This window comes from Meleagris gallopavo, chromosome 19, assembly GCF_905368555.1.
Source record: "Meleagris gallopavo chromosome 19, MGAL_WU_HG_1.1, whole genome shotgun sequence".
Taxonomy (NCBI): domain Eukaryota; kingdom Metazoa; phylum Chordata; class Aves; order Galliformes; family Phasianidae; genus Meleagris; species Meleagris gallopavo.
Window position 1 is genome coordinate 5,922,596 of NC_139422.1, and position 26,578 is coordinate 5,949,173.

Genomic DNA, 26,578 nt, shown 5'->3' on the forward strand with positions numbered 1-26,578 from the left:
TCAAAGTCTGCATTTTTACCAGATGACTCAAGGGCTTGGAGAGCGTGCGCCCTGCTCGGCTGGAGGCTGCCAGGAACTGCTGCAGGCTGTCAGCTGTGCTGGGTACCCTGGGAGCACGTGGCCTCCGTCCAGCATGTGGACAGATGTCCACCAAAGAACAAAGCTATGACAAATCAGCTCCCAGCCCGGCAGGGCTGGTGAGGGAACCAATGACCAAGTGTGGGCCTGGAGCCCGTATTTGTTACTGCTGTTGTCCGTGCCGGTTGGTCTTCAAAGAAGTGATACCAACTGTTGGAAGGCTTATCATGATCATTCTGTCCCTTTTATTTTTATTTTTTTTCCCCATTTCAGTGACAGAGGAGGTGGTGAGGCTGGGTCAGGTGCTTTTCTGGTGCTGTTCTGTTCCCATAAGCGACAGCCCATCTCCTCTCACCCCCTGTACGTGTCCCCACCAGGGCAACCCTATGGGCTGCAGTGACATTTTGTTCATCCCGTCTTAGTTTTCATGTGTGCTGTCCTAGTGCGTTGCTTTCAGTATTTCATACAAGGAAAAATAATCCTGTGAGAGGCTCAGGCATGGCAGCCCTTGGTAGTGCCGAAGGAGTTTCTGTTCTTAAATGTCACACTGAGCCTCAGGGGCTGGGTAGAGGCAGCTTTGGGGCAGTGAGTGGCCCTCAGTGGCCTGAAATGAGCCCTTCCTTCCTCCAGGAGCAAAACTGGGGCTGGGCTTCTGTGGGGATGCAATCCTTCAGCAGAGGTGCCAGTGGTTTGTTCCATATTGCCTCATGCTCAGTTCTCTCCTGTACTTTGCTGCAGGGTAAGGGCTCCGTTCCAGAGCCCTCTGCAACCCTGGGAAGCCTCACAGCCCACTCTGGCTCTCCTGCTGGCACTCATTGCCAGGGCTGTGCACCCAGAAGGGTGCTGGGGTCACTGGGGCCATGTGTGAGGGAATCCCAATGCAGATTGCTGGAGGAGCTCTGCGCAGGTGGCACAGTGTGGGTTTTCAGCTGGTGTTTCAAGGTTCTTCAATTCATGTCAATATGTTGCTATGTTGCTCAAAGAAACTCACTTTAAAGCTTGAAAACACGGAGGAATGAAATTTGGTGTTAGCAGCTGCTGCATCTGAGCAGCTTACAGAGGTGTGATATAGAGGAGAGAGGAAAGGAGACCTGATTTGTACCAGCAGAGGGAAATCCCCTGCAAAAAGCCCCGAGCAGGGGCAAGGTGAGCAGAATATTGCTGCAAAGCAAGGAGCCGCTGCCGCCTTCTGCTTCACAGGGAGGGCAGAAAATCTTGAACCATGTGGGAGAACCTTGGGAGGGCAAAGTGTGGTTTGTGGGCTCAGCAGGCTCGAGGTGCTGGCACCGGCCTGGCAGCACTGCCCATCCCTGCTCTGTTATGGACTGTTGGTGTGACCTGGTGCTCCCAGGCTGTCACCCCCTGCAGCACAGCACTGCCTGCTGTCCCCTCTTCCCCTCCTCCCTCCCAGACTGGGATGTCTAAATTTAGCCTCCTATCAACAGATGAGGCTGGAGAGTTTCCACTGTGGAAATGAATCCCATTCTGAACCTGTCCATCCATGCAAATTCCTTCCCACATGCGCTCCGTGCTCGCCCTCCCCTGCAGTGTTCCCACACACAGCACTGCTGTGCACTGCTGCATCTCCCTGAGCAGAGCGCGATGCTGTTTGCATTGCATGCCTGCACGCAGTTTGGGGCGATGGGAGCAGGAACCCAACAACAGCATAGAAAAGGCTGAGCAAAGCTTGGCTACTGCCTTCAGAGGGATCCCCCCAGGTGCAGTATTTATGGCTGCAGCCTTTTGCTAACCGAGCAAACGGCATCAGGGAGCAGAGCTGCAGAAGTTGGGCTGCTGTGTGCTCCCATTGCTGCTCTGTCCTCCCGTCACACGGCCTGCTAATGAAAAATGCAGGATGCTGGCTGGTATTTTTAACCAGAAACCTCCTCATGTCTGATGCGGAGTCAGAGCTGCAATGGGGAGAAAAAGCTCCCTGCTCACCATGAGTGCAATGCAGCCGAGGTGGGGAACTGCTCTACTGAAACCAGCCAACACCCAAACGACTCCAGGCAGGCGGGTTTGAAAACTTCATTTTATTTTTCCGTCTGTTATAAAAGCAGGGTTTTGTTTTTACATCGCCATGAGTGTCCAGACTTGGTACATCGTGGTTTTGTTTTCACAGTATCTCTGCAAGACCAAGGACAAGTCTTATTGCTGTGCCTCACCCCTCGCCTTCCCAGGGCCATGCAGAATGAACGGGCCAACCCACCTCCCCTTCTCCCCCCCCCTCCTCCCCCCACTGATCTGAGTCTGGGTTTGCTCTGCTGGGCTCCTGACTCTGGTGCTGCTGGCAGTGGTGAGGCAGCGCAGTGCTCCATCCCCTTCCCAGTGCATCCTTTCTAGTTTTGCTGCAGAATGCTGCCAGAGCAGCAGCTTGCTCTCCTGGATGCCCTGGGTCCCCATCCCACTCCCCAGCTGTCACCCAGCGGTGCCGGCAGCACCCACCCCTTCCAGCCACCCTTCCTTTCAGATCCAGCCCATCTGTCCTCGTCAGTTTTGCAATGAAGCAGCATTGGAAAAACATCATTTGTAACCACAAAGCATGGAATCTCACCAGAGGCAGCAGCACTTTCTATGCTGGGTGTGGTGGTGCGGATGGAGGTGGAGGGGGACACGGTCCAAACTAGGCACGGGATAAAGGCATTCTTTGGGGAGAGAGAGGTCCATGCAAAGCTGACCCAAAGTGAAGGTTGGATTTTATATTTACTGCTCAGCTGGGTCTGTTCAGTGCAACGGGACAACTTAGCCAGGAGGTCGGTATGGAATTGCATGGGTGCATCCAGTCCACCAGGTACAGGGAGAAGGAAACAGATGTACTTGATGTGCTGGGAGAAACCGAGTCCAACACGAAGCGGAAAAGGACATAGGTGTTCCCTGAATGTGATTTTTGGTGACTGAGAATAAATCTTTCCTTGGAATTCCTTTGTGCAGCTAATTAAGACAACTGGGCCCCGTTTGTTCGACCCATGCTGACATCAGTGAGAACTGTAAGTACTCAGCACCTGGAGACAAAGTGAATACCAGACATAAATACCCCTTCTGCTCCCCCCCGCCGGTCTGCCTGGAGCAGCAGCAGAGGTGTGTGCAAGTGTTACCAGCAATCACCCACAGCTCCCATTTTGTCCTCTTCTGCATGTATTGCCTAGGAGAAAATACAGCCAAGTCCTGAGGGCTGTGCCGGTAGAGCTGTAGTTGGGATCTGAATCCGTGTAAGAAAATGGAGTTTAATAGAGAGTGACTGTGCAAGTCAAAGCCTCCCTAGCTTTGTCCTTCATCGTCCCAAAGCCTAGATGTAGGCAACCTTTGGCTGATGGATTTGGGGTTGATCCAGTCCAGTTGTTTGCAAGCTGCTTGCGATGTCAGACTGCCTACCTGTAGGGTCTCCCATCGGAGGGGGAGAGCAGCTCTGCAGCACAGGGAGGAGGGCACCCTGCCTGGGGGGCACGCTGCAGGGACCCCGCGTCCGTGTTTGCTGGTTTGAGGCGGCTGTGGGCATGCTTTCCCCACGCAGGGGAGATGCTGAACCTGTTGCCATAATAGATGGTGCGGCTTTGGAGAAGCGAAGGAGGAGAAATCCTCGGTGTGTGGGAGGAGGAGGTGGCAATAGCAGCGAATGGTGCTCCCTCATGGGAGAACCTTCTGAGCAGCGAGCGTGGGACCGAGACCTGCTCGGACCAGCTCTGCAGGGCTGGGAGCATCTGCAGCTGGGCTCTGCTCAGCCCCAGCTCTGGAGGCGTGTTGTGAATAAGAGGAAGAAACGTTATCTCACAGAAAGCGCTGCCACCGGCACCCCCTCCCCCCTAACCTTCCCGCACCTCCTTCCTCTGCAGAAACACATCTGCTATCTCTGAAGCCATCTGGATGAGGTTCTTGCTGAAACCCAGGTTTTGGCTCCTGCTCCAAATGCACTTTCTTGACTGGAGGATCTACACCCAAGATGTGGCTCTTCCCTGCCTACCGCCCGTGCAGGATCCTTGGCTACATAACCAAATGGGCACGGTCTCACCCCGGTCCTGGAAGTTGTGTAGATCATGAGGTCATTGGGAAGAAAAATACCTACGAACCCCAACGTGATTCGTTACCGTAGGAAGAAGAGTTTTTCGTAGCTTTTGTCTCTAGTGTTTGCTAGGAATGGTGCCTGCTGGGCTCAGACACGGCTGTTCCTGAATTGTGGATATTGCTGGGTAGACGTGGATGGATCTGCCCTCGCTTACACCCATGTGTCTCAATGCCTCCGCACACAGTGGTGACCCCGAGGCTGTGGCTGCAGCTGCTGGCTCTGCCCATCGGGTTATCCCGTGTTGCAACACCGAGAAGTGCAAATGGGGTGAGCTCGATTCCTCCTGCCGAGCAGGGAGATGGCCACGGAGCTCCATCCTACAGCAGTTTATTTGCATTGCTTTGAAACGGAGATGATTTCCGAGCTTCCTCGATTTAAAACCAGGAAGGTTTTTCTTTTGATGGTGCTTCTTCCAATCTCATGCCCTTTTCATTCGCCTGTGACACGCTGACCATCTTCGCTCCGAAGCTCTTTTCCCACAAGCTCTGTAGAAAGGACATTCTGCCCGGTGGTGTTTTTGTTGTTGTTGTTGTTTTCAGACGTAGCTTTAAGGCAAAAGTTTGGCAATGCAAAGCAAAGTCTACATAAGGCCGCATGACTTGGATTTGCAACTCAGAACCTTACAGCTTAAAAAAGAAAAATCCTTATCTTAAATAGTTGACTTGTTGCCCCAGGAACTTCTGTTCTCAACCAAAAAGGAGAAGGAAAAAAAAAAAAGACTCTTAAAATCCCAAATAAAATGCTCTTATTTTCGTGGGCAGTCTGGGCAAGCTAATGAGACTGAAGTTCAAACAGGAACTGAAATAGGGAAGAGAACAAAAAAAGCAATACTGGTAGACATCAGTGTTCATTTCTTCCCTTAGGAATCCAGTGGTGAGACAGACCCCGCCCTGAGGTCTCCTCTTTAGCTTTAGCACAGTGAAATCCGTCCCAATGGGAGAAGGTAGAATGGTTGCATTTGTTGAATGACTAAAAAGTGCATTTTTTGATTTCGCTCAGATTATACGTGTTTATTCTAACACCTAAGTGATTGTTTTGCGTTGTTTCCAGTTTTGTTTTCTCCCTTTCAGTGCCGGGACGCCAGGTTTTTTACTATCGGTGTTTGGGGGGTATCACCACGAGCGGCGGTCCGTCCTTTGGCCTCCACATGAGTACCTGAGCATCGTTGGCATTGGGTTTGACAAGGGCACTGGGTGGTATTGGCTCGTTCTTGCTGAGGACCTGGGGCTGCTCCTGAGCCGAGGGCTCCTGCAGCTTGGCACGCTGCCCCAGGGGTCTGCTGGGGTTCACCTCTATGCCCAGCCTCATCCTCCATTTGATAGTCTGCAAGGTCACCATCTCGTTGGTGGCCGTGTTGGTGGCGACCAGCCAGGTGGTGAAGCTTTGATCCCGGTGGATGCTCGTCAGCTTGGCCACGTTGCTCTCGCTGACGGGCACTGCCCACGTCACGCTCGGGTAGAAGTTGTCGTTCATGCTGATGTTGAACTTGGACTCCTTCTTTGTGGGACCCACGATGGTGCAGGTTTCTGTTGTGTTTCCGTACCAGGGATAGTTCACTCCGTCCGAGTCGCTGATGGCCTGGATTTTACCCTCCAGTAGATCTGGAAGCTCCCAACTCGACCTGCAAAACCAACAAATTACAGATAACACGTTAATTAATTCGTCTAGAAACGTGCAGGACTTGAAGGAAGGAGAGGAATGAGTTGGGAATGCACTCCTGTTCGGCTTTTATTGGATTTTATCCCTCTCATGCAGGAATCATAGAATCACAAAGGCTGGAGAAGACCTCTAGGACCCCCAACCCCGGCTCGCCACACCGTGCCCACCAACACATCCCTCAGTGCCACATCTCCACAGGGCTGGAACACCCGCAGGGACAGTGAGCCACCATCCCCTGGGCAGCTGTGCCAGTGCAGCACTGCTCTTTCAGAGAAGTTTTTCCTAACATCCAACCTTAAGAAGACCTTTTCTATGCTATTCATAACAATAAGGACCCTCTCCAGGACTCTGCCCACAGAGCTGCCTCCTGCCCCTCCAGGCTCCCATTTCCCCTCGCTGCTCTGATGCTGTGCCCATGCTTGCAGACGTGCCCTTTCATTCTGGCCAAGCTGTGGTCCCTACCCGCTGACTGCATGATGCTGGAAGTGTAACCCATCTCTCTACAGCCCAGGAAGGACCCGGTTCAAAGGCCGGGATGATGTTACAGTAATCAGAGAAAGAGAGGTCGGCAGGGTGGTAACGCTGCCCCATCCCAGCGCCGGTGGCACCGCGCCGTGTGCCAGCCTGCTGGAAAGGTCAGCCAAGAAGGGAGAGCAGCTCTCTGCCATCCCACAGCGCCGGCACACAGGAGCTCCTGGGGTGCTTGGGGACACGTTGCTCCTCTCCGCTAGCTGGGACTGATGTGACCATTTCACAAGGCTGATTGCTAATTAGTTAACGACCGTAAAGCGCCAACGTGTTTGTAATCACCGGCTCGTTCAGCACTGCACGACACACGTCTGGCAGTCGCTGGCTGATTCCTCGTGGGGACAGTTAATAGATGGTTTTCATGGGTACCTGAACAAATCTGCAGGTGCAGGGTGGGATCTGGGGTCAGAACCACAGCGCTGGGCTGCGTGGCTGTGGATGTGCGGATATGGGATGCGGCATCGGCTGCTGCAGCCTTCTGCTCCCTGCAGCCAGCAGGCAGAGGGAGTCCTTTCCCTGGAAGTCAACGTGAACCTGCAGCAGCCAGAAGGACCCCCAGCAGCCCTGCTACAGCCAGGGATGCTCGCTCGTTTCCTCTCCAAGCCAGAGCCATCCCAAGGGATGCACACCGGAGGACACGGCTCAGCGGGCTGCTCCCTGCAGCCCTGAAGCATGCAGGAGGTCGAATTCAGGCTCTCCCTCCCTTTCAGCAGCTGTTTTAGGGTTGCTGTCCACGTGCCTGGTTCTCATCACGACTGCAGCCCGGGGCTGAGATGTGACGATGTCCTGAAGGGTCACAGCTTGACACGAAGGTGCAGAGATGGAGGCTGTGTGGCTGGGAAGGTGCCACGCTGGGCTGTGAAGAGCAGAGGCTGCAGTGGTTGCTGCTGTTGGCTGCCCTGCTGCCGGCACACCTTGTATCTGCGCTCAGTAATGCGGCAGCGGTGCTGGAAAGAATGCAATGGAACGATCTTCAGCTGCATCAGCACCTTTCTGTGACGGTGTCGAGCCAAGGGAAGGCCTGAAAGTGCCCAGTAAACACTTTGCTGACAACAGCAGGAAAGGCACCGTCCTCTCTGGTTTCACAGGCCTGCTGTGGCTGATCAGCTCCAACACCGCTAGGTTCTGGGCTGTAATTCTGTCACTCCGAAACCTTCAATCAGAATGAGCATCACCAGAGACCAAACCCCTCATCACAAACATCCCCGTGCTACCAGGAGGGGCACTCTGCCCAGCAGCAGCCCTGGGATAACCCTTATAAATCAGCCACGGCGTTCTGTAAGAGCACCAAAGGCTTTTCCTCCAGCCCTGCAGGGGAGGCTGCGGATGTGGGAGAATTAATCTCACCAGAGTGAGGTGCCCACTAACGTGCAGTGATGGCACAGCACTGTCCCTGTGATTCTCAGGGCAGGAAATCTACCTGCAGCTCCTTGAGATTTGCAGCTGATCCCATTCAAACTGCATTATTTCTCGCTCTGTTTTGCATACCGCCATCTGCGCTGCTCCTTGCACGTCTCCATGGAGATGAAGAAGCAGGACTGGGTGATGCTGGTTCTGCTGGAGCTGGGTCCTGCGGGTCAGAACCCCACGGCCCAGCACTGATGATGCTACGTGGCACAGCAGCACCCTGCCCTGGTGCTTGGGGTGAGCCTTGCCTGGTGACAGCAGCGCTGGGGTGAAAGGGGTTTTCCCCAGTTCTGCATGCAGAGAGGTGACAGAGTGTTTCCATTTCCTCCTGCCCAGGGTGTTGTGCTCCTGGCAGTGTGAGCCAGCAAAGCAAAGCAAACTAACCCCAGCATTTATGTGTCGTTGAAGCTTTAGTTATTTTTCTCTCCATACACCTAAAAACGCTCTATCTGGCCAAAAAATCATCGGTTCCACTTTAAATGCACGTGTCAAACTGAAGCCCTCTGCACTGAGCCTGATGCACAGCTCCATCTGCTCGGCTATTCCTCACTGCTCTGTCCTAGCACTGGAGGCTGCTGGAAGCACTGCTGTTGGGGTTGGCCCGACCCATGGCACTCATTTGGAGTCCCGTTTGCTGCCACCACAGAGATGAAGGAAAAAAAAAAGAAAAATGGTTGTTCCAGCGGTGTCCCTTCATGGAAAGCTGGGACGAATGGCACAAAGCAATGCAGCTCCGTGGAGTTGGGGTATTACGATGGCTGACAGCCACAGGGAGGGCACAACCTGCACAGAGATCTTCCAGAGTGTGTTCTAATGGCACGAAGCAGCCTTTCAGCCCTTATTTAGGGCTGTCAGATGGTGGCACACCATCCTGGTTACATCTGCACGGCTCTTCGGTATCAGCCCAATGAGCCTCCCAGGGAAACGTCTCTCTGCTTCCCTGGCTTTCTGGATAATGGCTCTCCCACACACCTGCAGCTCTTAATTCTGACTGCCTGCTCACAGCGCTCACAGCAAACTTTTGCCCACAGCTCTCAAAGCAACGCATCATGGGGAGACTGCACCACATCCTGCTTTACAAACGGGGGAACTCGGGGCAGAGCAGTCAGACAGCACAGGTGGGGCTGTGGGGTGAGCAGCAGAGGCACGTTGGTTCCCTGCCTGCTCCTCCTGCTGTGGTGGATGTGAGCTGCACTTGGGGACATCCCCACATCCCCCTGCAGCTGCTCACTAAAGGCTGCTGGTTCCTATGTGAGAATTACACCTGCGAATCCCCACGGCCTGGAATTGGGGGTGTCTGAGCAACAAATTGTCCTTGCTATAGAAGGGTTTGGAGCTAAAAAGCCCACGGCTTTCAGGCCTGCTGTAAGTACTTCTACAATCAAGATAAGCTCAGCTGCTCTCTTCCTGCTGCCGGCGTTGGCCAGGTGCTGCAGTTTGCACCTCCAGGCGCTTTCTGCATGAGCAGAGAGGACGTGAGGACAGGAGTCTGTCCCTCAGGGCTGCTCCTTGGTGCGCCCTTCCCCGTGCTCTGCGTCTCCCTGCATGTATTTGCTCATGTCTGAGCTGCCCAACCTGTGCCTGCAGCTGGGCAGGAACGGAGGGCTGCGGATGCTCAGGCCTCCAGGAGGGCACTGCACTACGTCCGAATTTCTCCTCTCCAGCCCTACCTTCCCACCCTCTCCCTCAACCCTCCCCATCCACCCATGCAGGGCAAGCCAGCATCATCCCCGGCCCCCCAGGATCAGCAGAGGGGCAGCAGCTCCCACTCCTCCATCCTCCCTCCGTGCTCCCAGAGCCGAGCGGCGCCCGCAGCCCCCGCTGCACCCAGCTCTGCTCTCCAAGCTCAGACACTGCAGGGTTGCGCTGCCGGCACCATGAGTTGCAGAATTGCAGCTCCTTGCAGGCACGCAGAGCTGCTGCCGGCTGCACTGTGGGCCAAAGCCTGCAATGAGCAGAGCGCCGGCGGAGGGCTGCGGGGGGGCTGACTGCTCACAGCACGGAGGTGACATTTCCATTTGACTCATTCTTGTCTCACTGTGACTGTCTGACCTGTAACACGGGGCTTTTGGAGTGCAAACAGCCCCTAATTCCTCATACCTCACATATATATATATATATGTATATTTATATATACTTATTCCCACTCTTATAGATATGTATGCCTATTCCCACTCTTCCAATTACCCCAAATGAAGCCAATGTCTTTTTTTTAACCCTGCCCCAAGGCGATGCACAGCATTACCCCCTGGCTAAACCCATCTCAGGGCTGCCTGCAGCCAGGAGCACACCAAGCAGGTTCCCCCACGCCATCCCCGTGCCCCCGGTGCACTGGCAGCACACTGCAGCACAGCAGCACGGGGCTGGGAGCAGCCACAAGTGTCAGCCTCAGGGCTGCCCCGGGGTGCCTCAGTGTGCCATGGGGGGATGCAGAGGGGTGCCCTTTGCAGGAGGGCTGGTTCTGGGGCTTGGCTCTCTAGTGCTGCTCCAGGTTTGCCAGCAGCACGTTTTTCTGAGCGTGTTCCCATCAGAAAGACAAGGACACCCACTGCTTTAAAAGGTGCAGGCACCAGCTCGCTCACTATTTCAAAGCACAGGAGAAAGTCCTGCTAAGTTTCACAGAAGCCAGCTTCTAGCATCAACCCAACCGTGCCGTCGGCTCATCCCAGCCAGGCCGTGGCTCCCTGCTCTTCCCCCTCACCTCACAAATGCCCACACACACACACACACGTGCTCTGGAATGACTTACATTCCCTGGTCCCCGTAGTGATTGTAGAATTCCATGTGGCTGCACGCCTGGATCCAGCCCACGATCCACGTCTCCTTCTTGGGGATGGGGGGCACCAACACCTGCGCGGAGGCGCGGAAGTGCGGGGTGCGGTAACGCAGGACCACGCTGGAGGACTCGTCGATGCTGGTGGGGATGGGATCGATGGAGGCTTTGACTTCAATCACCGAAATACTTTCCCGGAAAACTTTGGATTTGCAGCTAATGCTCTGAATACAGCCCATGGCATACCCCGAATACAGTCCGACGCAGCTCCTCGGGTACTCCAGCAATCCTGGGGAATATTAGGCATTGAAATTATCGGGTGCGAGATCAATTACAGATCTTCTTGGTGCGTAACCTCAAAAGTGGTATCCATAGGATAGAAAATTCATCGCGCAGAGCCTTGATGTGGTGCCTTGATGTGGTGCCCGTCCTACAAACGCCGCTCCTGCCCGGAGGTTCGCTGCGCTCCACAAGCCAAAGGGCCTTGCAAATTGTTCCCCTTTTAATGACCCTTTAAATTTCTCGCTCGGTCTTTAGGTTAGGAAAAAAAAAAAAAAAAAAAAAAAAGTCTCTCGAGTTCAATAAATACCGGTGCTGCTTTAGCTGATATATTTAGTCCTTCCTTTGCTCAGATGCGGTCTGTCATTCTCCGTCAAGCGTGGGGCCGGCCGGCATTTCCCTTTATTCTTTGGATGAAAAGCAGAATGTTGATAGACACATCTATATAAATAATGAAATAGTTTGGAGCCCCAGCTTGTCACAACCGGTGTGGATTTCCACTTCCTGACTCGCAGTTGTTCACAACTTCCTTTCGCACAAAATTACAATAATAACAGAAAGAAGCAAAAAATAATAATAATAATATAATAATAATAATTAAATAAATAACCCGGCACCAAACCTCAAACCCGACGGGTGGAGAAAAAGCGACAAAGTGCGTTTTGGAGCTTCCTCCGCCGTCTGGTTGGCTGTTTTTCCCTCGTTAGAAATAGCCGGAGCGCTCCGTGCCGGGGGGCTGCGCGGAGGGCAGCGGCACAACTCAACCCCCCCCAACCCCCCCTCCGCGCTGCCCCCCCCCCCCCCCCGGGGCCGCTCAGCACCGCACAATCGCCCGCCGTCACATCCCCGGCGGCGGCGGCGGGGCGGGCTGGGGGGGAACCCCGCGGTCCCCCTTCCTCCTCTTCCTCCTCCTCGGAGCGAGCGCTGTCCGCAGCAGTCCGACCTTCCTCCCGCTCCTCCTCCTCCTCCTCCTCCTCCTCCTCCTCGCTCTCAGCCGGCGGCGCTCATGGGGCCGCCCCGCACCCGCGTGCGTTCCGCGGGGAGCAGCTCCGGGCCGCGGCCGTGCGCCGAGCGCTGCGCGGGGGCGCGGAGCGGCGGTGGCGGCGGGGGGGGAAGCGATAAGGGGGGGGTTGGGGTGGAGGCTCCTGCGCGCTGCCGTGCGATCGGTGAGAGATATTTATTTATTTATTTATTTGATTTCTTCGCTTCTTCTCTGCTAAATGCCCACGGAGGTGAGAGAAGCAGAATCGGTGCCTCCGCCTCTCGGCTGTCGCAAGCTTCCTCTCTCGCAATACATTCACGCATACGGGAACGACGCCGGTCCCCCCTCCCTCCTTTCCCCCCCCCCCGCTGGGTTTCAGCCTTTCAGCTCCGGGGGGCGCGGGGGGAGGAGGGGGACACCCGCAGCAACCGCAGCGTTTCGGCCGGGTCAAACTTTGCGGCAAAGTGACCCGAGCCCCGGCCCCGCGCGGCTCCGACCGCAGCCCCGCAGCCACATCGCGCTCCGGAGCGCAGCGGCTCTCCCTGCCCCGTACCGCCCGCCCTGCAGCGCTCAGCCCCATCCCTCCCCCTGCATTTCGCTTTTAAACTGCAGCTGTTGAAGCTAAACCTCCTTTGCAGAAACAGCATTTCCTCCCACGTGGCCGTGAATTGTGGGTAATGTAGTTTTTCTGCAAATAAAAGGTAGGGGCTTTTTCCTTCTTCTTCTTCTTTTTTCTTTTTCTTTTTTTCTTTCTTCCCTCCTTTCATCATTCCTCCCTTCTTTTGTTCCCTCCTTCCCTCCCTCTTTCCTTTTCTCCTTCCCTTCCCTTCCCCCTCCTTCCTTCCTTTCTTCCTTCCCTCTCTCCCTCCCTCCTGCTTTCCACCCTTCCTTCCTTCCCTCCTTTTTTTTTTTCTCAACTTAGATGCAATGTATTTTCTCGCAGTGTTGGTGAAGGTTTTTCTCTCAGTTGTTCGGTTCACTAAAGGGATGCTCTCACTTGCCAAACCTGCAGCCCTGGTCCAAGCAATGGGAACACAAAGCTCTCTGAGCAGCAGTTGGAACAGGCAATGGGGAGAGCCAGAGGCCGCAGTGCACTGGGTACTGAGGATAGCTTTAGGGGTCAGTGCCACCCAGCAGAGCTCAGCACCAGGTGTGCACATTTTAGGCGATAGCTGCTGTGTGCTGAGCATTGCATACCCACCTTGATGCTCTCCTAAAGGGGAAATCCCCTGCACTGAGAGCTAAGAATGATTTTGGTAGCACTGCTCGCAGTGCAGCACGGCTGCTTGGAGCTGAGGAAACTTCTGTTACTCCTTCGTGCCCCACGCTCACTGCAAACTCAGCATCTTGCAACAGCAAACTCAGCATTTGCCAATATCCGTGCACTTCTTCTCTGCCCTCCAGCAAAGATGGGAGCCACGAGGTTCTCCTGGTGAGGGAATGCCACAGGCGGGGCAGATTCCTTCTCACTGCTCCTGCTGGCTCCCAGGTCCTGGGGGCTCCTGCCCATGTGTGCCTGGGAGCTCTGCTCCATCCCCGTGCAGCTGGGTGCTGCCCTTCCCAGCAGGGCATGGGTGTTGTGTGCACCGGAGACCTTTGTGCCAATGGTGTGGCAGGGAGTGGAACTATTGCAGTGCATTGTTATGGTTTTCTTCCTATGTTTCTCAAAACATTGGCTAAATATTTACCTGCTTGAAACTTCTCAGGATGTCTGCGAAGGGTGCTGTTACCAGCCTTGAAACAGAGGGAAAAAACTAAGAATGAGTCCAGGAGGTACAGGAAAGAATGAAATGAGCATCTCCCAATGAAAAATCCAGTTTCTTCAGCAACCTCCAGAAGGTGCTGAAATACTTTGACATTTTCCAAGACTCTTTCACACCTTTCAAACAAGCTTGTCACAGTTTCTCGGAGCATTATGAATTTGGTGAAGCTGCATGTTCTGAGATCCCAGCTCCTCTCTAGTTTCACCCATGCTTTGCTTCAACTTGGCATTCTCCAGTGTTCTGGTCAACTAGGAAATGGCATTATATCACTCTAATTAAATCAGCTTTTCATCTTCAGCTGGAGTTTGCCTTGGTGTTGGCCACGCCTGCCTCCATCGCTCCGGTCAGTGTGATTAAATCACTGTGCTCTCCACCAGGCATCATGCAGCGTGGTTGCTGTGCCTTGCTGGTGGAATTGGTTTTTGAGGCCAAGTACCAGCTGGGAGGAGCTGGTGATGCTGGGGGTTGCTTTCCTTCCACTGTGTGCTTGATGCTCCATCCATAACTGCCCTGCAGTGTGGTCCCATCAGCCTCGTGCTTTCCAGGCTTGCTGAAAGGCAGAGTCTCCTCTTCCCAATGAAAGAGAACAGCCCCGCTGATGGGACACTGCTGCTCTCCTCTCCCTCTCTGCTCTCACCACGAGCAGTGCGTGCTTCCTTCACCCCTGTCACATTCTGGCCCCAGTGTGTGCCATGCAGAGCAAAGCCCCACGTCCACAAACGTGTCAGAGGACAGACAGGCACCAGATGAAAGCAGCTCCCAGTGCTTGCAGGGTATTTTTTCCCAGTGACACCTCCCGAGGAACGTGCTCAGTAATAGCTCAGCATCCCCAGCAGGGGAGGGGACAAGAGGTGACGAGCCAAGCCGCTCTATTTCTGCAGGTTCCTGGCCACCACCACATTAACTCTTTGCACACAGATGCTTGCAAGGAGCCTTGCACCACAGCAGCCCTGCAGCAGGTGGCATCGAGGTGTGCTCATGGGCTGCCTCAGCCCCAACAGAAATTCCTGAGCTGGAAGGAGCTGCACTGACGTGTTGGGAAGGAGGGGAAGAGCTCTTCCTGCAGCCCACAGGCACTGTCACATGCTCGAGATAGGCTCCTGGAGGATGTGATTCAGAAATAAGTTGATGTGTGTTATTTTCCTTTGATTCATAAGCAAAACCCAAGAGAGAGTGAGGGCTCCAGCACGGATTTGCTGGCCCAGCATGGCAGTGTGGGGGTCAGATGGGCACAGACCGGGTGTGCGGCTCAGCTCGAGGATTTGGAGAACCACAGACAACAAGCACACAGTTCTGCTTGCTGCCTCACAAAGCCAAGAACCACCTTTAATTTAGCACTCAGGCTCTCCTGTACATTTTGGATAAGGCTTTTAAAGAGACGTGGGTGCTGTTTCATAGTGTTACCTGTACTAACATTGACCTTTATAACTCCTCATTCCTATGGGTAAGCAGCACCGGATCCAGGAGATGTACCCATTTTGCTGCTTGGTGCCACGCTCACCTTCCCCACCTCCCTCTGCAGGAGCCCAGGGCTGCAGTGCTGCCATGCTGGGGCTGATGCCACCACTGCTGTGTGCAGCTCGGGGACGGGCACTGCTGTCACCTGCTCTGAGCGCGGGGTCTGCGATGCGATGCGGGATGACACGGCAGAAAGGCGTGCTGTATTTAGGGCACGCTCAGCCGGGGGCAGGGGGATGGGAATTCATTAGCAGTGCAGTGTCTCTTTTAATCAGAAGGCAGGTGCTGCTCGGCTGGGGCTGGAGGCAGGGCAACGATGGATGCCATGCAGGGGCATGTGCTGAGCCGGGGGAAGGGATGGGGCTGGGGGTGTTTGCAAGGCGTCCACATCAGGGAGAGGGGAATGTTATTGAGGGTGCTCCTGCGGGGAGGAAACAGAACAGAGTGGGCCAGGAGGGATCCAGGTTGTGCCCTTTGCAGGGAAGTCACCGAGTGACTGCCACAGCACTGTGATCACTCCCAGCACTGATGCTCTCTTCCAGTGATGATGCTCTGATATTAAAATGTGTATTACGCTACCAAAAAAAAAAAAAAAAAAGCCAAACTACATCTCCCAGTTTCCCTTGCAGCTCTGGGAAATAAGCTATTGGAAGATTTAAATAGACCAGGCCAGAAGCAACCAACCTTTGGCACAAAGCATTTCCCTCCTCTTCTTCCAATCTATTGGCTGTTTAACCTTTTTCCCTGGCACTGGAGTGGCTGCCAAGCCTGGCATTAATTTCCCTTCCAAGCTTGCTAGGCCCATGAAGTAAACAGCCATGTGCATTCCTTACTCTATATTTAACAGCTGCAGACTGTGCTAGGGGCAACTGCAACAGAGGGGAACCTTTGTAGCTTCCCAAATTCACGGCTCGTGAGGGTGGGCGTGGGGAAGATTTCTGCAGGGACAAGAGGGATTTCTCTCCTTCCCGGTATTTGCAGAGCAGTTCAGTTAGAGAAAGACTGCAATGCCAGCATCCCAGACTCGGTCCAGAGCGCGAGACAGGAACAATGTCCTCAACAGGGCTGAGTTCCTCTCCTTGAACCAGCCCCCGAAAGGGACCCAGGAGAGCAGGAGCTCGGGCAGGAAGCAGAGCGGCCAAACAGCGGCGGCCGGAACCCAGAACAGCAGCCCCAAGGAGCGGAGGCAATCGCAGCAGCTGCCCGAAGAGGACTGCATGCAGCTCAACCCCTCCTTCAAGGGAATCGCCTTCAACTCCCTGCTGGCCATCGATATCTGCATGTCCAAGCGGCTGGGGGTGTGTGCCAACAGAGCCTCGTCCTGGGGGGGTGCCCGCTCCATGATCAACCTGCTGGGGATAACGGGGCACGGCATCCCCTGGATCGCGGGCACGCTCATCTGCCTGGTGAAGAGCAGCACGCTGGCGGGCCAGGAGGTCCTCATGAACCTGCTGCTGGGTGAGTGGCAAAGCTCCATCGCTACAGGACTGCCCAGCCCCGGTCACAAGGGATGGTGGCACTGGGGCTCCTCCTCTGGCTGCTCCCACCGCGATGTGCTCAGTGACCTTTTGGGGGAACGCTGTGCTTATCGGCTGCCTTGGCAGCTTCGTGCTGGTCCTGGGTGCTGGGGGTGATGGATGTTGTCGGTAGGGGTGCGGGGATCCTGGTGGATGGCCATAGCAATAGAGCAGCCCTGCACAAGGCTTGGGTTGGTCTAATAGGGCCAAGAAAGTGTCTGTGAGTGCAGGTGGACGCCAGTGGTCGCGGTGTTGATTTATGGCCATCAGCCTTGGTGGTTTGTTGGGCTGGGGAAAACATGAATATTGTAAATTTGATATGTGGATCAGAGCCCTAGGAAAATAAACAACAAACATTTCCATCCCCTCTGCTCCTCCTTGAGCGGACTCAAGGCTCGGCAGCCGCCTGATGGAGTTCTGTCTCCTTTCTTACTGTGATTTGATCTCACATCCTTCATCCCAGGAGGGCCTTTTTTGCTGCTGTCCCCCTTTTCCGTGCGCTCATTTCACCTGGTGGCCATGAGGACAGCTCTGATCTCTCTAGCTCCCCTGTTGGTCCTTTACTTGAGGTCAGTCATGTCAGAGCAGCCAACGTCCCAGCCATGACCAGGCCCCACATCTGGGCCCCACATCCAGACCCCAGCCCACCCTGGCTGTCTTCCCCAAGGTCCTCCTTTTCTCTCCCTTCTGCCTTCGGCCTGCAGCCTGGTGACAGTGGCTGTGATCACCCCAAGCTCTTCACCCTCTCCAAAAACAGGCGTGCAGAGCTCCCGCTTTCAGTCAGCACAAGGGTTGAAGGCATTAGATTTAAGCCTTTGTTTCTCAAGGAGCACCGTGAGGGGTCACAGGAAGGCTTTATTTCAGCAGTGTGTGCTGTATGGGTGCTGCAACACAGCTCAAGTTTTTTTTTCCAGAAGTTCATCTTTCAAGGAGGGCAAAAGAACTGATTTGAAAAGCACAGTTGTAGCTTCCCTGTTCTCCCCTCTGCCTTTGAAGAGGCTGTCCTCGTGCTGTGACATCCAATGAAGGGACGCCATGGTGGGGAGGAAGCCAGAATAGCATCGGCGTGATGCAGGGCCGCCAACGTCAGCACTTCTTCCCCAGGCTGCTCAGTGCTCCGGGTCAAACCCTCGCTGAGAAAAGAAGCTCCATCTGAAAGGGCACGAGGATGAAATAGGAGGCAGCCAACATCAGCCGGCACAATTTCCAGAGGTCTCTTGACCTGAGAGGCTCCGACAGTTCTGGAGCCTGAAAATCCATCTCTTTGAGTCCAAAATATTTGAGATCTTTATGAAGAGTTAACGCCACTTTTGGCTTAAAACCAAGGAAAGCCTTCTTGCTCTTCCATTGCCATTGAGGCCAAATGCAAAGCCAGCTCCAGGCTGCGCTGAGGCTCGGAGCGCTGACCAAGGTGCCTGCAGCCTCTCAGCAGAGCTCTCCCAGCAGGATCTCTGCAAGCGTGGCCTTGGATTGATGTCTGAGATTGCAGTCAGGACTCCTAATATCAGAGCGGCTACTGCTGTAAAACCTGCATTGCTGATGCATGAAGGAGTTCAGCAGGGGAGCTTGGGGCTCAGACCCACACCGCCCACAGAATAGGAGGGAAGGAGGGGTGTGACAGTGCTGCTGCATCTGGCATCCTGGCTCCCTCTCACTCTTGTTTTTCTAGGATTGAAATCCAGCAGGTCAGCGGGGACAGGTCAAAGGGAGAAGGGAAGCTTGCTGGTGCTTTCCTGGGCTCCTGGAAGCAGGGAAGCTGGGGTTGTCTGCAGCACCCCGTCTTTACCTCCCCTGGCTCTCCACCCTTCCCCCTGGCTTGCTCAGGGTTTGATACATCAAGCAGAATTTCTGATGCAGTCTCTGGGCAGGGAGCCAGCCCATCATAGAGCACTTGTTTAGGATTTGCAATCAGGCTTTCAAGGCGAGGAGACAGGAGACTGCTGAAATGGGACCAGGAACCTGGCAGGAGCACCACTGCAGATGGAGGGGGGGAACTGCGCTGGGGGATCTTGTAGGATCTGTGCCAAGAAGTGTGGGAGCATTTAGGGTGAGGGGTTGTGACCTCTCTCCCTGGGACACGCCATCCATCCTGACTGCTGATGTTGATTAGCAACCCCCAGCAATGTTTTCCCTCCGCAGTTGTCATCTGTGATGGAATTTATTGATTCTCCTCCTCATCGTAATCTTTTTTCCAGCAAATGCCAAACAGAGAAGCATGATCTCAGCCTGTTACTGGAAAGATGGAAGAAATCGGCTATCTGTGCCCACTGTCAAAATCCTTCTGCCAGAATGTGCTTTCAGGAAGACTGCCTTGGTACTGCCAGCCCTGGCTGTGAAAGAGTCAGGAGGAAAGTCTGCTCCCCCTCTGCCACACTGCAAAAATCAGAGCTTGGGAAAGCTCCCAGCTAAAGCTCGCTTTATTTGTGTGCCACTGTTGGAATTTCAGAGCCAGTCAGGCTGTTCTCTGCAGTCACAAGAATCTCATGGAAACTGAAATGTTTAGAAAACCATTTGAACCTTGCAACTGGTTTTTCAGAGGGAAAACAGAAATAAAGCTCCCACTGTAATCACTGGAGCTTCTCTAGAATCAGGCAGGAGAGCTGTTAAACTCTTGAGGGAAAGCAGTGCCTTGGTTTCTGGTTCTGATCCATCTGGTGAGAACATGGATCCGAATGCAGTGATTCATTGGCTGCTAAGCCAGCAAAGAACATTTGGATCACTGATCTAACCCACGGCAAAATACAGGCGGTGGCACATCCCTTAATTTATCCCTGTTCAATTTGCTAAGGGAAAAAACCCAAACACTCAATCAGATGTAAGATTTTGAGTGGCACTGAACTTGTCAGAACCATTTCTGTATCACCGCAGGGGGAGGTGCTCTCACAAGTGCGTTGCTCTTAGTTTGACTGTTCCCTGCCCTCCGTTGCCTCTGCACACCATTGTCTCTTCAGCTGAATAGCTCTTTTATCCAACATCCCTTCTGCCTTTCAATATTTTGGATAGTGCTCAAGTCACCTCTTCACCTCCTATTCATTAAGCTCAACAGACCGATCTCATTAGACTGATTGTCTTTCCAGATCTGGGCACCTTCTTAGAGTAAAGGGGGATGGAATATGGTGATCTACCCAAAGTGGTGCTTTTGGTGAGGTCCACCTCTTGTGCTTAGAGCAGAACTGGCACGCTGTGTGGTTAGCTGTGGTCCAGCTGCATGCTCTGGCTGCACGAGGATTTCTGGTTGGTTAATGCTTGCACACAATTGTGTTTGATTTGAAATACCTGGTCGTGGGTTTGTGAAACAGGGATTCAAACCTCTTGGCATGCTGGAAAGAGGCAGAGCCAAGCCTGGTGGTTGCTCTGGTCACAGTGACATGGGCCGTAGCCCATACCCATCACCAGCTGGCTCCACACTGCTGCTGGCAGGTGGGTCAGCTCTTTGGTGCTGTCATCAAGCATTTATCACCATCAGGGAAAGTGGTGCTGTGGGCACGCCATGGGAAGCAGCACAACGGACTGAGGATGAATTGCTTGCCACAGGAGGAGGAAAGGAGGGGAGGCCAGGACCATTTCTCCAGGCCTGGAGGTCAGCAAGAATTCAATCCATGCTCTCCCCGTGGATGCAGACCTAGCATTAGTCCAATTGGGAACAAAGCCATAACACTCTGAGGCACATCACCCTGCAGAACGGTGACTTTATCCTGAGCCCTATATATATGTATTTATAAATATATACAGAGAGATCTTTGAAATCCGTCATGCAGCCTCCACACAAGAGCAAACTGCCAGGAAAGTGGTAGTTTAGGGGGAAAATGAAGAAAGAAATGCCTTCCCCAGGTCCCTCAAAGACCCTCTGACCCTCGTCTAGCCGTACAGAGGGACTTTGTGTATGGAGCTGCTTTCCTTTGGAATCCGTGCAGTGAAGATTCAGATCGTACAGCCCGCTGCTGTTAAAGGTCACCGAGCAGATTAAATGCCCAGGCAGTACAGACAAACTCATCCCACTGAGCCTCGGGGCTCAGCAGCTCAGACCCAGCAGAGAGGACGGGGAGCTGTGCTGGCAGATGGATCAGACCGGACGCAGCAGAGCTTGCTAAGCTGAGAGCCCCAGAGATGGTTTGGGGCCAGATGTGTCTATTTTTTCCCTTTCATTTTCCCACTGCGAGGCTGGGGATTTTCTGAGCTAGACAGGGCAGATAGCATTTCAGCAGACGAGAGCAGCCCAAGGGCTGGCACCCTGTGTGTGTTCCCTGCTCAGGAACGCTCCCAGCCCCCGTCCACTCCCTGCATCCATGTCACAGGTCCAGCCTGACATTAAATATTCCTCTTCATCACATCCAGCTGCTAATCTGCCCATCATTTTCCTGCCCTTGGTCTTTCGGGAGGTGCCATCCTTACCCCATACCCCTGGGTGAGCTCAGGCAGCTCCGAGCAGCAAACAGTGCCCAGCTCCCTGCTCCCTTCCCTTCCTCTCCTGCGTGCTTTATGGCAAGTGCGTTCTGTTCACTGCAGGGCAGACGTGCAGCCTGCAGTGTCCCTGCGTGCAGAGGACAGTTGGTGACAGGCTGGAGCCCATTTTGCTGTGGCTGCAGCAGACACGGCGGATATTTCCATGGATCTGTGCAAGGTCTCTTTTAGATCCAGGGCTGAGCAGTCCCTGTGGTCAGCACTGAGGTCAGGTCCTCCCTGTTTGGTTCTGGAGGTGATGTGAGTCCTGAATCCCTGTGTGAAGCCTTCAGGGAACTGCGGGAAGCTTAAAACCAAGCAGGCAAAATATTCCCCAGTCTGAATGCAGATTGAAAGAGAAAAGAAGTGCGAGGGTTGCTGAATGGGAAGAGGAGGAATAAACAAGGGAAATGAGTCATGCTCGTGTCTGTCACTCCCGAGCAGCTTCCCATTGCCCCGCTGGGCAGGGACACGAGCTGCTGGCTGCTGTGGAAGGCTGAGCAGGGCTGAGCAGGGCTGAGCAGGGCATCCTTAGGATGGGTGAGCAGCTTTGTCCCCAGCTCCTTGGCAGGAGCAGAAGCAGTGGAGGTGCAGCGGGTGAGCAGCAGGAGCAGGGATGCTGAGCAGGCAGCAGGGCCCAGGCCAGCTTCGGTGCAGAACGGTGATGGAATCAGTCACTGGACTTTTTAATTAATTGCACAGTGCTGATTTCTGCCATTCTTTTCCTTCCCTGTGACTACTTAGCCTGGCATGCCTTTCACTCCATGGCCAGAAGCCTCTGCTGCTTGTTCAGCCAAAACATAACCTTCCCCAAAACACCACAGTGTCTGATTCAGTGCTTAACTGTGTCGTGCCATCTGTGCCTTTTGTCAGCTCCTGCACCTAATAGTGCCACGTTTGGGGAAGAAAATGCAAGAGAGGAGTTCAATTCCAGAGGAGTGGAGCTCATCTGGCTTCTCTGGAGTGAGGGTGACGATGCTCTGGAACCTGCATCTTTCATTAGTGTCAACTAGCCAAGGCTGCAAATGGCTCATTTTCCAGGTCAGAGAGCCTCATGCCTGCAGGAGGTTTGGGAAGCTCCTTTCAGAAGCAGTAGGATAGGGCTTGTATGTAATAACTGAACAGCTCCAGTTCAAAGCAAATGTTGGGGGAATTCTAATTGTGGATCAAAAGGAACTATTTCCTAGGGAGGGTGACATGTGGGTTGTTAGAGTTAGGGGAGCATGGTTAGTTTGTAGTTGGACTTGATGAGCTTGAAGGTCTTTTCCAACCTGAGCAATTCTATGATTCTATGATCCTGTGTGCCTGAAGCTGGCTCACCTGGAAACAAAGCACCTTCAGAGCCAACCTGGGCCCTACATGTGGCCTCTGACACAGTGGGGCAGGGGTCAAAGTGCTGCTGGCTTAGGGAGTGTTGGGCACTGAGCAGCTGCCTGGCTTGCCCTGCCTTAAAATGAGCAGGGGATGGGCACACTGCTCCTACTGAACCCAATTTTTCCTCTGCCACATGCCTGGGCACAGCAATCAGCCCCATGTGCACCACGTCATGTGGATCAGGGCTGTGGGAACAGACAAAGCCAAAGGCTTTTTTGGCTTCCTCCTGTTTTTCTACCCCCCAGCACTGCACCCAGGCTAGTTTTCAGCTGTTTGGTACTTACATAAACATCTCAGCTGGAGCCCACTGGTCCCCAGGGGATGCTGCCTGGCTCCAGCACGGGCAGGTGATGCCCATGGGCAGCAAGAACAGCCCTTCACCCTGCTGTCACTCCAGCTTGGGCTGGGACAGAAGGGACCTGGCAGGGACAGGACATCAGCTGCATCAGCTTCCTTTTGGGGAGAGGGCTGCAGTTGGTTTGGTTTTGCTAAGGCAGTTCTATGGGTTTGTCCTTGTGCTCTGCCTGTGCGGGTTTTGCCTCTCTGCTCCTAATGGGCTCCTAACATGTGGCAGTAGGAGCGAGGCAGATAATTGTTTTCCTTCTCTTATTAATAGATATAAAATGTCTGCCCAGGGGGCTTGCTTTCAGCTCATTGCTGTGCATCTGATGCCAGATGTTGGCTATTTACTTTACCAAGGTGATCTCTGATGCTGGAATTGTCGCAGATGGGCAGGGCTCACTTGTTGGGTTTGTGCTGTAAGGAAGTTTTGGATGTTAACAGTGCTTTCAGTGATTGGCTGGGCTTATAGTGTTTCTCTTAAAACAGGCTAAGAAGAAAATTCTGGATCTTAGGGGGAAAAAAAAAAAAGAACGTGAGAAGTAATGGGCAAGATCAAACCTTCCTTTGGTGTCTTCACTTCTTTCAACTCAATGCTGCCTGTATGCGCGTGGAGGAAAAGGCTCAAAACTACGGTGCCTGCTCCCCTAATCTCACCTCTCTGCCTTCTTCACTGCACATCCAACAGCCCCAAGTGTCTGTCTGTCTGCTCAGTCAGTCCCCCCAAGTTCCCTCCTGTGGTTTTATCCCCTCCAACCTCCGCTCCTCTCAGCCTGAAGGGTGTGTGTGTGCCTGTTGTAGGGACAGGAGCTGTGAGTGCGTGTTGCAGATGGACGGGTGCTGGTTGCACCCCCAGCTGGGGCTGGGCAGGCTGCTGAGGCTGCTTCCTCATCATGAAGGGAACAGAAAGTGTAGGGAGGAAGTACAAAAAAAACACCCAGTGGAGCACACTTGGGTTTGGTTCTTATTTTTTTTACTTTTAACAGCAAATTAACCCTCCAGTTCTGATGCTAGCATGCTTTCAGGTCAGGAAACGCAAGCGAATGAGGCTTTCTGCTTTCTGAACACTGTCTGATGAATATCTGACCTAGCAGTACTAAAGGTCCATTTTATTTATCCCCTGAATGAAAGGATTATTAAAGTACCTCTGCTCCGACAGCCTCCGTGTGCACACCTACACTCCCTGGGCTGCTCTGGTATATCACCTTTGTCTGGGAAGAAAAAGCAGTAGTTTGGCTGGGAAGTAGAAATGCCAGGAGCATTGGCTGGTGCTAGAGGGATGGAAGAAAGGGAAAGAGGATAAAGTACAGATGGGTTTTGTTCCAGAGCAGTTTGAAAGGTCATTTGGTGCTGAGAGTGCTGAGCGGTGGTGCTAATGGCGCTCAGCTGGGAGGTCAGCTGCCAGCTGGATGACCTGCAGCTGATGGGCTAGAACTGAACCTGAGCCTTGCTTTAAGGACAGCGATGACCTTTGTGCGCTCAGCACTGCAAACTGCTCTTGACTTCTGCCTCTGTCTCATTTTGCAGCCCTGCTGTTGGACATCATGATCGTGGCCGGGTTGCAGAAGTTGGCCAAGCGCAAGGGTCCGTACGACATCAGCCCCGGGCTCTTGGACTACCTGACCATGGACACCTACGCGTTCCCAGCCGGGCACGCCAGCCGTGCCGCCATGCTCTCCAAGTTCCTCCTCAACCACCTGGTCCTGGCCATCCCACTCCGCATCCTGCTGGTCCTTTGGGCTTTCTGCGTTGGCTTTTCCCGCGTTATGATCGGTCGGCACCACATCACAGACGTGCTCTCCGGCTTCGTGTTCGGCTACCTGCAGTTTAGGCTGGTGGAGTTGATATGGATGTCTTCCAACACGTGTCAGATGTTGATATCCATCTGGTGAATGCGAGGGACTCGATGCCTTTCCACCCAAAACCAGCAGATACTTTGAGTCCCCTCTCCCGGTATTTTTTACCTTTTGTTTGTTGGAAACAGTTGTAACTTCCATGAGTAGTGGCGTTTTTTAATGTTGCTTCCCTGCCTGGAAAAGAAAGTTTCTTGCAATGGATTTTAGCACCCAATGTTGTTGGCCATGTTCTCAAACTGTATTTGGACAGCAATCAAATTAAGCTTCACAGGTGAGAGAAATGAGCTCCACCTGCCTCATTGGAATGGTTCACCTCTCACCTGGGTTTGTCCTCTGCACGGGCAGCACCTAAGAGCTTCCTGAGGACTCAGCTGTTAACTTTCTGGAGGCCAAAGGATTTTGGCCACAGTGCTTTTTCTTTTTGTAAGCCAAGCGACTGTGTCTTGTGCAGTCAGGACACTGCTGGCGTTTCACAGATAATAAATAATGGTGAAAATCCTGCCCGCCTTGGTTCTTCTGCTGAGGGAAGGGACAGAGGGCAGCTCGGGGTGGCTCTGAGGTTTGTGCTCACCATGGGGTGTTTGTGGGTTGTTTTTTTTGCCTGCTGTGTGGCAAATACTGCTGCCCGTTTTCACCCTGGCAGGGAGCATTGTGTTGGATCGTGGTGAGTTCACAAAGCAGGTCGAGATGCACAGCTTTTTTTTCCTACCTCTTCACAGTTATGAGTTTATACTTATGCCAAATAATGCTATAGAGGGCAATGCCCAAGGTAAATCCCCTGCAGCCCTGGATGCTTTCTGGTGCACCCAGCAGGAGGCCAGGACCAGGCTGCCGGCTCAGCCCTACCCTTATTGCAGAGGAAAATCCTGAAGGCATCTGTGTCTCACCTGGTGTGAAACAAGGAGGGCATTCCTGATCTTCCTCAATTGCGAGGCGGAGCTAATTGATATCTGCTAAGTGTTCTGATGGGCTGAATGTGATGTGAATGTGATGCGCCAACACAGTGCTGTTGCTTTCTATTATGGCTTCTGCTTTCCTCCTTGAAAACCAGCTGTTCTCTGCCCAGGTCATGGCCATGGCTAAGAAAACCCCCGTTTTGCACAAAACCTTCCCACTCTTGGTAGTTTCCCTCTCTTTATAGCAGAGTTTGTTGTTGGGTAGATGACAGAAGGCACTACTGGATGCAGCATTTTCCTGGCTGGATGTTTCTGCAAATGTGCCTGTCTTCCTGGCTGTCCCAGCTGAACAGGTCCCCCCTGATTTGCAGTGCCAGGCAGCAATCAGTTTCTGAGCTCCCACCCATCCCAGCGCCCTGGGGATCCCTATTCCTCCAGGTCAGGCTGGTGAGAATGAGGCAGCATGCAGATAATGACTGTTGTAGGTTGTTAACGTTTGTTGCTCTCTGAGAATTAGTACAAAAAGACGATAAATGGGAAAAATCTATACCTGGCAGGTGACTCCAGCTGAGAAATCAGTACAGAGCCCTGCACTGAGGCTGGAGCCCATGAGTGGGAATTGCAGAGGGCTCCGTGTCCTTTACGGATCAGCATCTTGCTGATCCAGAGGAAGGGTCCAGTTCAGAGTGCTCCAAGACCCTGATGCTCACTGCAGTGAGGTTTTGGGGAGGCACTGCACGGGTGCATGGCTGATGCTGAGCCTGCCTGGCGTGCTTCTCCCTGCTGTGCCGAGGGTACCAGCATCGCTGCGGTGAAATCCAGCTTCTGTCACTATGGCAACAGTGAGGGATGGCAGGGAACTGCCATGGGGCTGCTCCCCCCCCGCCGTGTCCTTATGTGTCCCCGGAGCTCAGGCAGACCAGCTTCCAGGCTGGGAATATCGCTCATCCACGCTGCTGTGGGCTGGGAGGGATCCAGCACCCTGTGCTGCACCCACAGGGATGGATCCCGAGTGTTTGGAGGCATGGAGTGTACGGCAGCAGGAAGAGAAGGGAAATCTCCCTGGACTTTGAGCTTTGTGGATGCCACTTCTGCCTCCCAGCCCTGGGCTCCTGCCTGTCCCAAGGAGAGCAATGCAGCTGTTCCTAAAGCCAGGCTCCAGCCCCAGG

The 26,578-nt window shown here is 53.7% G+C and overlaps 2 protein-coding genes across 2 annotated transcripts; one reads left to right on the forward strand and one right to left on the reverse strand.

Annotated features, from left to right (window-relative positions):
* Positions 1-2,096: 2,096 nt before the first annotated feature.
* On the reverse strand, positions 2,097-11,575 carry FAM78A (family with sequence similarity 78 member A). Its single transcript, XM_003211280.4, has 2 exons — positions 10,482-11,575; positions 2,097-5,759 (listed from the first exon to the last, which is right to left on the reverse strand). The coding sequence occupies exons 1-2, from the start codon at positions 10,742-10,744 to the stop codon at positions 5,231-5,233; spliced, it is 792 nt and encodes a 263-aa protein (XP_003211328.1). The 5' UTR covers positions 10,745-11,575; the 3' UTR covers positions 2,097-5,230.
* A 3,951-nt stretch (positions 11,576-15,526) lies between these two features.
* On the forward strand, positions 15,527-25,012 carry PLPP7 (phospholipid phosphatase 7 (inactive)). The gene is made up of 2 exons (XM_003211281.3): positions 15,527-16,445; positions 24,185-25,012. The coding sequence occupies exons 1-2, from the start codon at positions 15,995-15,997 to the stop codon at positions 24,547-24,549; spliced, it is 816 nt and encodes a 271-aa protein (XP_003211329.1). The 5' UTR covers positions 15,527-15,994; the 3' UTR covers positions 24,550-25,012.
* Positions 25,013-26,578: the final 1,566 nt, after the last annotated feature.